Below are 13744 nucleotides of genomic sequence, written 5' to 3' on the forward strand. Positions count from 1 at the left end.
ATGTTGGCACTGCTCAGGACTGGGATCCTCTCATGAGGCCCATAAGAAACTCTGAGACTCTAACTGGCCATAACTCTGATAGTAGCATGACAGATTTTCTTAGATCTTGTTCTTCCTTAGACTTATCCAAATACCAGTTCCAATACTGCCATATCTGTTTGGGAATGGCCCAAGCTTTTCATCAACTATTTATAACCAACTTTGTCATACACGTGACAGTAATCCTCGAATCTGAGGAGTGCATATACTAGTGTCTCTTGGCTCACTTCCTCTGACCTACTGTCTTCCACCTTGATTTTTCTTTTAATTTGGAGCCCACTCCAATAGTATAGAGGCCAAGGATGAGACCTGCATCCATGCAGATGTGTGTTTTAACCAGCAAGCAGGTTAGATCTTGACAGAGGCTGCACTGTTTCATCACAGCTTTCTGTTGTCTGGTTTTCATGTGATCTATCTATTGACTTATGCTGTGTTATTCGCTTCAGAATTAATAATATTTGTGTTAAGTCAGGAGGTAGTTAGAGGCTTTTCAGGCTATGTGACCTCTCCTAGCAAACTTTGAAGGGCATCTGTTGACCAGCCCTGGTACTGTTTGTTTTGCAAGGAAGCAGGGTCTATAAAAAGGTTTATTACATAATGTGATTTTCTTTTTTCCAGGCAAATATTTGCGATATATTTTGGGAGATCAAGCATTCGAAGCGGAAAAGCAGAATACCTGCCAGAAATGTGGGAAAAGACACCTTTAATTTGGAGAACATAGGATGGTTTTGATATCTTGGACCTACAAGGAAACCAACACAGGCTCCTACTCCTATTGTTATTGAGCTCTAAGGCTTTAGGCATCTCAACAAATCCAGAAAACACTTCACTTAAACAGCTCTACTAGTTATTCTTGCAGAAGCCAAGGTACTGTGGAGCAGAGACGAATCCTATGACTTTTGCAAGTGAGCGAAGTCCTAATATGGGTCTTTCCTAGAGAGTAGTTTATTTTATAAATGCTCGAAGTAACTAACAATGCCCAGTTATGGAGTGCATGTCACTAGCTGGATGACTGCTTGCAGCTTGTATCGTAATTTCTGGATCATTCCTTTGACTTGAATGAAAGTTGCAAAGACAGTATGTGGCTTAAACTAGTTGGCTTAGGAGTTAGTAGATCAATGCTAGTCAACATTGAACTTCCACATGGGAATTTGTCTGCGCTGTGGTATTGACAGGAGGCCCAATTTATATGCATGTAGTTTATAAATAGTGAGAATACTGGAAATGAGGTCATGTTTTGTATAAACATTTATTTCAATAGTTTAAAGAACAAGCCATTCAAAACATCTGAAAATTACAGGAACATGAGGCATATATAATAGCAATATCTTAAATATGCATTAGTAATACAAAGTCATCTTTCACTGTGATAAAATTACAACTTCATTTTTCTGAAAAGTATTTAAGCTGTGAAATACATTTAGGTAATACATATATACAGCATCTATTTTCTTTCTTCTGTCCTGTAGTCTGAGACTCTAGCAGTTTGCGTGATAGAAACAATGTGCTGTATCTTGAAGGCTGGATTGGTTTGGATTGTATGTGCAGAAATAGGCAAATAATTTACACCCATCATGGCTATATGTGCATGTAAGTGGCAGATCAGGGTTTAGAAGACCCTGTGCGTGTACATTCCCACTGCTGCTCACCTATTCACAACAACTGATGTAGTTATAAAGCATTAGGTCTGGAGTTACTTCTAGAATGCCCCTATCTATATTCTAACTAAACTAAGACCTGTATTTCATTATAACTCCCTGCCCATCCGTGTGCTGTTATGCTTCCTGTGGGGATTTGGTAAAATGTGTTTGTCCTGTCTTAGTTTGTGTAGGTTGATAAATAATTGTGGTTTTGATCAGCTACAACTGTTTTATCCTCATCTCTAATGCAAGCATTTCTCTTTCTATTTCATAGGGAAGGTCAGCATTAACTTGCACTTCAAAGTATTGTTTGATTTCTTCTACTTCCTTTTCCCAGAACTCTTTGGAGATATCAAACAGTTCGGTCAAGCTAACATCTTCCAAACCCTTCAGGTTCAAGGCAGTGTCAGCAGGGACGTAACCGATGGCAGTTGGCTTGGCAGAGGCTTTCCCTTCAATTCTGTTGAACATCCACTCCAACACACGGGAATTCTCTCCATAGCCAGGCCACAGGAATTTCCCTTGGATGTCTTTCCGGAACCAGTTAACATGAAAGATCCTTGGTAGTTTTGCGGCTGGGCGATGTGCCATGCTGAGCCAGTGGGCTAAATATTTGCCAAAGTTGTAGCCAAAGAAAGGTCTCATGGCAAACGGATCATGCATAATGATTTTGCCTGTTCAAAACACAAATGCAGAATTTAAGGTAATAAACAGCACATTTATTCTAAAGCATAAAGATTCAGATCTTCCCAGGACGTAGTATCTATTGTCCCTTAACCACCATTCTGCATCTGAACCAAAGAGCTTTACGAAACAATACAAGCATTATCTTTGATGTACAAAACCAGTACAATTTAAATTAATTTTCATAATCACTGGAAATTAAATTTCTTAAATCTCAGGTCAAGCAGCCTAAATAAAGATACTCAAGAGCTGACTTTCACCATCCATGTATTTAAGTGCAGATCTAGCAGAAGAGAAAATTGAAGTTTATTTATCCCAGACTGTAACAAGAACTCCATATCAAGTCTTCTGGCAACCCTGTGCCTGCGCCCTGTTCTGTATGCTTGTCACCTAGGGGATTATTTTGCTTAATTTGACTCTTACAGAGAATTTGGCTTTTAATTCCAGTACAAATATTTTATATTGTGAAAATGCACAAGTTACGAAATTAGCTGGCAAGACGGAAATGTGAAAGAGCCGGGGAAGGACAGAACAGGCAGTCCAGAGAGGATTGCTTTTAATACAGGTAGGCAGATTAAAGTTCGATTTACCTTTGTGCTCAGCAGCTGCTGTTGCTTCAGATCTCATAGCTGCTCCTATAAATACTCCATGTTGCCAGTTAAAGGCCTCATATACGAGAGGCACACCTGTAAAGAATAAAATCACTTCAGTAATCAGAGGTCCAGAAACATTTTTATAAGAGGTTTTGCTACCTGAGATACTGCCATATGCATGTGACTGTATAATGTATTATAATTTTTCCTGTTTTTTAAATCAGTTCATTTCCTGTCATCTTACAGCAAAGAAGCTTATATGAATGTTTTCAAAACTGGCTACTGATTACTGAACACATTGATGTTTAGTTGCTCAGTGGGAGATATCTGGGACCTCAGAATCCCCAGCAAATTTTACTGGAAATAGAATCTGGTCCTACAGTCACAACATTGGACTCAGACCTAGCATTACTTCTATTTCTTTTCCAATGTTATGTCACCTTTAACAGATCCATTTATCTTATTTACTTTCCTGTGAACTGTCTACAACTGGTTTATTTCTCCAACCATTTCCTATCTGAACTAGTTAGACTGTAAATTAGTAAACTGAGACAAGTATAGCAATTTGCTGTGTGTCTATGTATCATCCAGGTTAGTGGGTCCTGATCTCTCTCCAGCCCTTGGTTATTATCTGTTTTGTGTTAATGTCTAACAATTCAGACATCGAAATATTAGTGGCTGCGTGTGTGTCAAAGGTTAACACAGAGAAGTTGGAGTAATGTGGTTATTTCCTTGCTTTTGCAGCTGTGAAAGCAAAACCCACGTCCAAGCCCAGTTGTGTTTCAACCCTTCTGTGGTCAGTACTTCGGCTGCTCCATCTCTTACCAGCAGGTCTGCGGCCTCCAAATATGATCCCTTCGATAGGGACCCCCTCGGGGGATTCCCAGGCAGGGTCCAGGATGGGGCACTGGCTGGCGGGAGTGCAGAACCGTGAGTTGGGGTGAGCGCAAGGTTCCCCTGTACAGAATACAATGAAAAAGGTCATAATGGCAGAATTAACTTGAATTCAGCAGAGAAAACCAAGAGAGACTGTGGGGTGGACTAGGTTACCGTGATCTGGGGTCCAGTCCTTGTTCTTCCATGAAGTCAGTGTTACTCCTGGTGGTAACGGCTCATCAATGCCTTCCCAATAGACACCTCCGTCACTGGTTTCTGCTACGTTGGTGAAGATGGTGTTCCTGAATATGGTTTTAATAGCGTTGGGGTTTGTTTTGACAGAGGTTCCAGGGGCGACACCAAAAAAGCCATTTTCTGGATTGATTGCCCTCAAGTTGCCTGGAAGTTAAATGACAAACTGTAAGTAAATCAAACTGTTCTAATTCTGTTCAGAATTTTGTAGCATGTCTTGCTGAACCTAAAAGCAACCAGTACTGGACTGTGAAACAATCCATTTTTGGTTCTGTACCTCGTTCATCAAATTTCATCCAGGCAATATCATCACCCACACACTCAATTTTCCATCCTGGCAGGCTTGGGTTCATCATGGCCAAGTTAGTTTTTCCACATGCGCTAGGGAACGCTGCAGCAAAATACTTCTTTTCACCTTCTGGATTGGTAATGCCCAGGATCTATTGAAAAATTAATGCAACTGTTAAACGTGGTCTTTTTTCTTGTACTTTTCATTTTGAAGATTGTCTCCCAGCAAGTGGTAATGATAAAATATTTAATTATGCAAATTTGTTCCTACAGAAGAAGCACCACATAATATAGTTGACAAATAACTCCAACTGTACTTTATTAACCAAAGTCTACCCTTCTTGCCCTTAAAATATTTGTAAGGAGTTTTTATATTTTATTAAAATGTCAGGTATGTATGTAATTCAAACATTTATTTTCACTTTGTTGATTAAAGACTATACACAGCTATGTTTCTCAGCTGAGACAGAAGAAAACCAGGCAATGTTCTTTCGGCTGCATGACTGGAGTGAAAGCCCTTCATGTATTGATACTTCTGCACTTCTTGGAATCCATAGATATTTCTTCTGAGACTGTTCTCCTATGCACTTTGAAATTATTTTTTTCAGTGGTATTTTATGGTAGTAGAATATCTAAATTACAGTAAAAAGTCAAGGCAGGAAGGGCACAAAGCAGAACTCATTTCAAAAAACCTAATATTTTCAGATTTTTGAGTGCATAGACCTCTTTATAACATGAAAGATAATTTTCCAAACTTGCATTAATCTTTTGCTATAGACTTCCAGGGACAATATGGATGCCCAGTGATGATGCTTAGGCTCTGCTCGAGTACACGGGTCTTCCTAGAAGTAGCTGCTGTCAGAAGTTCCAAATCTTTTCTTGATTTCTGATTTTACAAGTACTATTTTAAAATGTTTGGTACTTAACCTTGCAAGCAGTTTCCTAATTATCATAAGCCTGCCATGCGATAAATTCATATCTAATGTTACAGGACTATCCATATGAGAGTAATTTAATTGATAGCAAGATATGATGTATTTATGTAGAGCTAATTTAGGTTTAATGGCTGTTCAAACATACATGATTTAATAGCTCTTACCAGCATGTGCTCAGCTAGCCAGCCCTCCTCTTTGGCAATTCTGCTGGCAATTCTGAGAGCAAAGCATTTTTTCCCCAGTAAGGAGTTTCCTCCGTAACCGCTGCCAAATGAAATGATCTCTCTGCGATCCGGGAGATGGGCAATCAGCGTTAACTCCGGGTTGCATGGCCAGTTGTTGATTAATGGCTCTGCAGAACAGAATGTTGTACTCATAAATGCAGCAATTTCCATGCTGGATCACGCTGTTGTTTCATCAGCATCAAGTCTCTGACAGCAACCCGTACCAGATGCTTCAAAGGAAACCCCCTGGTAAGTACTGGGGATAATAATCTCCTTTCCATGAAACTCTCATTGAGCTTTGATTCCTTTAACTGAGTTCTGAACCCAGTGCTGTTACACAAACCACCCCAGTCTTCTGTAGTAGGTGTTCCACACGCAGCCAGCTCTAAAATGTGCTCCAGGGAATTTTCAGGAGTGACAGTTTTTATATATCTCTTACCTTTTAGTGGTAGAGGACATCCAACTGAGTGAAGGCATTTTACAAACTCCCCATTGCCCAGGGCTTCCAAAGCAGCTGTTCCCATCCGTGTCATGATCCTCATGCTGGCCACTACGTACGGTGAATCCGTCAGCTCGATCCCGATCTTGGACAAAGGAGACCCAATGGGCCCCATGCTGAAGGGGATAACGTACATCGTACGTCCTGGAAAACAGGGAGTGGCAAGATGTGGTGAAGACCAAAACAAAGAACTTTTGAAATAATCTTTATTAACATTGAGGTTGTTCCTCACTCCTTGAAAAGCTGTTTGTCTTGTGGGTGTTTCTGATGATGTTTAAAGATCTGTACTTTTCTGTTTGTTGACTTGTGTAGCGAGAAATTTTATCTTAAATGCTGAACGCAGCTGTTCAGACAAATTGTCCAGCCGGTAGTAAAGACGGGTGGAGGCCAAGTTCTCTGGTGTAAATCCCTGAACCTGACATTATTGCTGGGGACGGCAGCCCTCCCTTCTCACCTCACTTCCCATCTGCTGCTTAGTTGCTGTGTGACTCCTTGAAAAAACTCATTCAGATTTTCCTACATGACTTTTCCCCTCTTTATGAAAAGAAGAATGCTGAAAAGAAGAATCCTTGCACTTAAACCTTCAGCTAGCATTTTTTACAGTAACTATGAGTTGTAGTGCCCCTGTAATTCTAGAAGTTCAATGGCAACCATCCTTTTCTTGCCTACCTTGCATGCAGCCTGGGAACCTGGTATTGAAGGCTTTCTCAAAATCTTCTTCAGACATCCAGCGACCCAGCTGGCTAGTTCCAGTTTTAGGGATCGGAGTGGTATCTCTCTGTTCCTGAGTAATGATGACGGTTTTGCTTTCAATTCTTGCCACGTCTCTTGGATCAGTGAGAGCCAACCAGCTGTATTTCACCAAAAATTGGGAAATTAAACTTTAATTATCAATACAGCACTTATTTTACCCTTCCATGGGGCTGGTTTAGCACAAAAAAGTAGATCTCAAGCAAGTACTTAAAGTGTTGGTATAAGTGCCTGCGGGATCAAAATCTGGCTGAGTGGATTAGTATAGTCCTATAAATTAGGGGCATTGCAAAAGAAATACTGAGTATAAGCCTGATCACAAAAAGTGAAGGCGTTTACTAAAGGGAATTCTTTTTCATCTTTAAAGAATTTTTGCCATCTATTTACATCAGAGAGGATTCTTTTACATCTTCACCTCTGTGCATCGAAATTTTCCACGAGTATAAAAATGTTCTAGTTGGGCTGTCATAACCATCATCACTACAGCTAAGCATATAATTAACAATGAATAATTTATCTGGTGAATCTTGCCCTTTTCTCTCCCAAATAGTCTGCAAACAGATTGCCAAATTCCTGCACTTAGTTATTCAAAAGTCTTTGCAGATTTCTTCCATCAAGATCTCTCGGTCAGCACATAATTCCCAAGTATGTACTTGTTGTTAATATTCTCCTTTCATGTTGGGTTAGTTGGGAGAGATGATGAAATATTTGAAAAAAGTATTTGCTGAATACATTACAGTCAAAGCTCATCGGCACGATATGAATAATGCCTGAACCGAATAATATTTGAACACCCACAGAGCTATTTGAATGCCACAAAAAAGTATTTGATGAATAAACTAATTGACTGAAATACTAGAATTCTTCAGAAGAAGTATTTGCTAAATAATATTTAGCCATTGCTAATGATTAGTTACATAAGTCTCATGACATTATTTCAGTTCCCTGGTGTAATTAATCAACAGAGACAATGTACAGTTGATAGTCCAACTGAATAATATGCTTTATGTTAATTTTTTAGAGGAAAAAGTTTGCTTTTTCTGAGTATTTCACCTATGTAAGCTACAGTGCCAAAATGTTCACGGAAAGCAAATATTGAAGGGTTATAAGCAGTTTTAAAAGCAAATAGGATAGAAAATGCATATTGCAATTCTGAATTGACTTCCTTCAGGCTACTCACCAGTTCTCATACTTGCTCAGTTTCTTGATCATGCCTTGTTCTACCATGGTGTCCAGAATTCTTTTGTTTTCTTCTTCCGAGCCATCGCAGATGTGAATGCTCTCAGGCTGGCAGAGCTTGGCATTACTTTCAATGAAATCTCTCGCTGCTGGAGGCAGGCTCTGCAAATCCCCCTGGACAACCTTGGGCATGATGTTCACCTCGGTTTTCAACTGGGGGGGCATTACTGGCCCTGTAGTGGATCCTGTTGTCAGCTTTGAAATACTGATCACAATCTAAAATCAAATATATTGGGTGTGTTAGCATACTGTGACATTCTAAACAGTGTCAGCAAGACTTCCTAACAAAGTATAATGCAAAGGTAGAATTTATAATAGACTGGATCATGTACTTCTTCTTTAAAATCAATATAGGAACTTGGATCGCTGGTAATTTCAAGCTGGAAAAAAATAGAGGCTATTCTACTTACTGTCTTTATCAGGTTGAGTTGAATGTCAGAGTTGAACCTGTTCCACTTGGTTTGGAGTATTCTCGCAATCATTGCTTTTCAAGGACGCATCCTCCTTCCTTAAATATTCTTTGTGGTGGTGTCCATCCCACTAGGCGAGGTGAAGGAGGCTTGTCCTTAACGTCACCACTGGCTGTTTCTTGGGACAGTGCCACTGACATTGTCACCATGAAGAGTTGTAAACAAAGCAGCCCTGACAAGGTAATCATTTAACAGGTTTGATTAATGAATGCTGAAAGCAGCGATTATTATCCTCTGGGTTTGCTGTTTTGAAGCAGTTACAAAATTTAGCAGTTTAACCAAATTTTGATCCAATTTGGCTCTGAAACCAAAAGCATCGCAACTTCTCTGTGTGTGGGAAAGGTTGAGTACAGTGAGTATCTGGAACTGGGAACACGGGGGGTCGTCCAGGCCAAGCGTGGTTGGCACATTCGGTAGGCAAATGCTCGCTAGTTGGCTGTCAAGTGGAGGCTCGTCCAAGGTGTGTTTACTCACCTTGGGAACATTGCCTGATCCGGGGATAAAGTTCAACAGTGAGCACTGACGGGCCTGAATAACCACTCTATACGCCTGCCTGGAAGCCTTATTTTTGTCCAGGTAATATAAATCTAGATGTTGGGTTTCCTTCAGTGCTGGAAAGCTTTTGCTTATGGCTTGCTTTATGCTCTTCAAAACTGAACAATTATTTTCTATTGCTATGAGCTCAGAAGAGGCAGATCAGTAACTGTGTCAGTAATTAACCCTGTCCTTTAAACACTATGTTTTATTTTACTGGGAGTCCTATGGGAGTCATAAAATATTGAATGATTTTTAAATTGGCACTCAAAGGCGCAAAAATGCTAAGGAATGTGGCTGCACACTTGTTACATGCGTGAAGTGCGCTGTATGCATATGTACATATACAAACATGTAAATATCTGTACATATCTGTATCTGTTGTAGCAGTATACGATATCAACAGCCACTACTACTCTTATAATTCTGAGGGTGACAGGGTGACCTTGAATATTTTGAGGTCTGTCAGCTCTTTGCCTCCCCCTACTCCATTTTACACCATCCTGCCCACAAAGAAAGGCTGATCTTTGTGTCCATTTGTCCACACAGTTTGGGTGTGTGAAGACTGAAGTATTTCAGACAAGTAAAAGTCTAGAAATAACCCTGCTGACGTTTCACGCCACTCTGCTTACACCAGTTCCAGCAAAGCATCTGGGGCCTGGATGAGGTGATGCGTTCATGCCAAACTGCCTTTTTTTACATGTACATATTGATGGGGCTTCCAACATGCATGTAAAATATTGTCAACAGTATTTTGCAGAACAGGAAATCTGGGAATCGCAGCTAAGTTTCAGGAAGTTCTTTAAAGTAACAAAATGTATATAAGTATCCTATATAAAGGATGTTCATAACCTGTCACCCTCTCAGGTTTGTACAGTCAATGAGATGTTTCCAGCACAGTTTTTGGGACTCGCAAGCCCTGAACAGCCAGGTCTGGCAGAGCAGCATGGATGGGGATTGCAGCTCACCTTCCTGCCCTGCAAGTCTAAAACACCATGGAGCTGAATCTCAGCTTGCAGAAACGCTTCCCCGGGGACTGTACCCGCTATCTCTCCTGCAAAGCTTTTTATTACGCTTTGTAAATGCAAAGGGAAGAAAACAGTGAAGTAAGAGGGGCTGTCCTTGACGCACTGCAAGGCCAAACATTCCTGGAAAGGAAAACAAAAATCTGATAGGATAAGAGGTGCTAAAGATTGCTCCAGACACTGTGCCCTGCTATAAGCAAAGGTAAAATCAAAGGCAATTTAATAATCACAGCAGTGGTGTTTGTCTTTGGAGTCCACACACTGTGGTGCTGGTGGAGCTGATCAGAAATATTTTGGCCAACTGTTTTCCTTTTAAAATGTGTAATTAAGTACTTCATTAAAAATGAAATGTGACATAATCTTCAGTAATACTAAGCAGACCCCTTTTCAGTGAACTACAAAAATATTGAGTCCTTCCTGCTGGCCAGATAATGTACATATGAATAACTGAGAGTAAAATAGCAATGCTTCAGTTCTCAGAAAGAGACAGTGGACCAGAAAATGATCATATTGCAGCACAAGTAAAGTCAGAATAAAAGCTTAAAATTGACTGTGTAAGACAGTAGGATTAGTCCTAGTGTCTCTTCAGTTTTGAGCAGAGGAAAAAAAAATCCCCAAACCCAGAGCATTAGTTTCTGCCAATTAAATTATAGTCAGGCAGGTGTTGTGCAAATTTTCTCACACTGCAATCCTAACCTCCCACAATCTTGCTATACAAACTGTGGGCTTCTCTTGAGAAGACACTAAATATGCCAAATTGGTGGCACTGTGTTATGAACATATGTCCATTAAAAATCACATTAAGGATTCCAAATGTTTTTCATTTGTGATGGCAGCAGGGCTTGAGTGCAGATGTCCACTGGGAATTCTAGACACTTAAGCGTCAAATTACTTGTATTTAGGTAACACCTCCCATCAGAGGATCTCAAAGCGTATCGCAAACACACAGTATGCCTCAAGCCCCTATATAAAACACGTGTAGTATTTGGTGCAATGAAACAACTGGAGCATGTGTAAATCAGGGCCAGGAGTTTTTTTCAAGAATCTTCTCATTTAGAGATTCAGCTTTGCATTGAAGGTTTAACCTGAAGACATCGAATTCTCATAACTCCCAGTGACTCATACACACAAAACCAAACCAAAATGCCTCCGCCCCCCCAAAAAAAACCCCAAAAAACCAACAAAACCCAAAAAACCAAACGAAAAAACCACTGCCAACCAACCAGCAAAACCCAGAAGTAGCATCTCCAATGGCTCAGTTACAGTGGCCTTGAGGTGTTCACCCAATACCAGCGTGCACTGCTGTCTGCCTCCTGGATTCAGTTTGTTGGAAGATCTCACTAGTGAGAAACATGGGAGGTCGTATGGGGGCAATGCAAGGTCTTTTTTTTTTAAAAAAAAAAAAGTCTTGAATGTAAAGTTTATTTTCCATTTAAATGAGAAATCTTTTTTAGTAGTGGCTGTATTATATAGTCATCTAATAGCTGACACAATTTCTTCAGATGGAACTTTTTTTGGCACTTTTTCTCTGTGCTTTTTGACACTTGAATGTGATGCTCATCAGGTGTCTTCTTGGAAGCTGTCAAATCATTTAAATGCGCATGAATCTGACATTTTGAGATGATAGTGTTCAACAAGTGCCTTGAAAGGAGTGTTTTCAGGATGTTTGCTTTGATGGACACTATTCAGGCTGTTCAAAACAGAGGTTTTGAGCTGTTCGACTTGCACTGACTTACTGGAACTCAATGCAATAACTGTAAAGGTTCTTAGATCCTCAGAAAAAAAGTGTAATAAGAAAACTTAACTCATCATTACAAACCAAGGTGCAACAAAGCACTCTCAATGAGATCTGAAAGTTGTTAATGACATACGATAACACTCAGAAATTCTACTTCTCTCCCATTGCTAATTATCCTACCTATTGTCATATCCAGAGAGTTTGTCACTTTTTTTTTTTTTAATTAAGAAATTGTAGCTTTTTTTAAAGATTCGCTGAGCTATTCTACTAACAGAGGAACATCGCTTCTTGATTGTTTTTGCTGTGAAGTTGTGCTCAGCCGATACCGAGCGGACCATGATTGCTTCTGGACTGGATGCCAAGGGCAGCCCCTGCAAGCACAGAGCTCAGAGAGAGCAGGGCAGCGGCTGCTCCCCCAATGTGCAATAGAAAACGTGAACCGTGCAAATTGTCTGCAGTTGCAAAAGAGTCTGTGACTGAGCCAAGTGTTTATTCTGGACCCTGTGTGATATTTCCACCTCACAGCACCTTTTCTTACAGGCAGTTCTTCAGCACTGACCCGGCTGCAGGAGGTCTGTGGGCTCTGGCCACAAGTGCTGCATGTTCTTCTCCTTGTGAACCCTGAGACTGAGCCCAGAACAGGTAGCAGTAAGCTGGGAGCACAGCGCTTCCCTTCTTACCTCCCTCTCTCCAACCCTGAATGATATAGGATTTGGCTTGGGCAGATTGAAAGATATAATGCTTGTGGATCACTAAGGTGATGTAAACTTTTTTGCCTGTCTTCAAAGTTCAGTGGCTTGTTCTGATGGCAAAGGAATGAGAAAGTGGTAAAAAATACCCAGCTTTATCATGATTAGACTGCACTTCCACTAGCCCGTCTAGCATTTTCATCTTGGTAACAGACATGCTAAAAGTTCTTAAAACAAACGGAAGGAAATCTCAGCAGGTGGGAACATGCATTAGTGCATGTTTATGGTCTCTGAAGAAAGTCACCAACCTTTGCTACCTTTAGTATCGGCTCAAGTGCTCAATCTTGAGATGTATTTTAGGGAAAGTCACGGTTGTGCGACAGTACATGCCAAGGCTGACATACACCATGGGCACACTGGTTTCTTGCTTATTATTCTTCTGATTTGGTAGATAAACTATTAATTCTTTATTAATGATTATTTTTAAAATTATTTTTAAGCTCACTTTTACAGGCTCTGAGACACTCTTACAGTCACCAGGGGAGGTGAGGGGCTCTCATTTTCTCTCGTAAGGAACAAAACCTGGAGTCTTGGCTAGGGAGGTACCTTGACACCTCCACACATTGCCTGCGCAGGATACCGAGGGTTTAATTCCCTCCTGTCACAGTGGCGATCCTTCTCAGCAACACCAGACAGTTTGGACTCCGAGTTCACACTTGAATCTCAGGTGGGAGACAGGACCCCACATGCAGAGCAGCAAGCAGCTCCCCATCGATGGTGTTTGCTTAATTAGTGGCTCTGAGCAGCGTGTTATTCACTGTTCATCCTTCTCTTGCACCAGCTTGTTAGCTCTGGAGATGGGATTGATTAATGTAATTTTAACTTTGATAAGCAGTCGCTCTTTCAGAGCCATTTCTTGAGCTGTGACTCTAATCTGGGGACTCTCCTCCAAAGGAACATTGTCCTTTCTTTCATAAAACCCTGCAGCCACTGGTACCCAACCCATGGCCAGGTGTGCGTGACCCTGCCAAGTGTGAGCTCAGGAGCTCTTCTCATCTCTTGTAGAAGGTCTAACAGGCACACAGAGTTTAACTGACTTCACCTCAGCCAGCACATGGTTGATAAAATGATTTTTGCATGGTTACTGCATTTTTTTGGCTGGATGCACAACAGAAGCACAGCCAGGAGAGAAGGGGACGAACTGTACTAAACAGAGGGGAAAATAGTCAGCATAAGGTGGTGTGTTTCCCTTCACCTTTGCGGCATCTG

The 13744-nt window shown here is 40.7% G+C and overlaps 1 protein-coding gene across 1 annotated transcript; it reads right to left on the reverse strand.

Moving 5' to 3' along the window:
• Positions 1-1898: 1898 nt before the first annotated feature.
• On the reverse strand, positions 1899-8519 carry PCK1 (phosphoenolpyruvate carboxykinase 1). The gene is made up of 10 exons (XM_065645831.1): positions 8430-8519; positions 7961-8235; positions 6700-6881; positions 5971-6174; positions 5472-5659; positions 4362-4524; positions 4007-4231; positions 3782-3913; positions 2954-3049; positions 1899-2353 (listed from the first exon to the last, which is right to left on the reverse strand). The coding sequence occupies exons 1-10, from the start codon at positions 8499-8501 to the stop codon at positions 1899-1901; spliced, it is 1992 nt and encodes a 663-aa protein (XP_065501903.1). The 5' UTR covers positions 8502-8519.
• Positions 8520-13744: the final 5225 nt, after the last annotated feature.

The sequence above is a fragment of the Caloenas nicobarica genome, chromosome 15 (genome assembly GCF_036013445.1).
Source record: "Caloenas nicobarica isolate bCalNic1 chromosome 15, bCalNic1.hap1, whole genome shotgun sequence".
Lineage (NCBI taxonomy): Eukaryota > Metazoa > Chordata > Aves > Columbiformes > Columbidae > Caloenas > Caloenas nicobarica.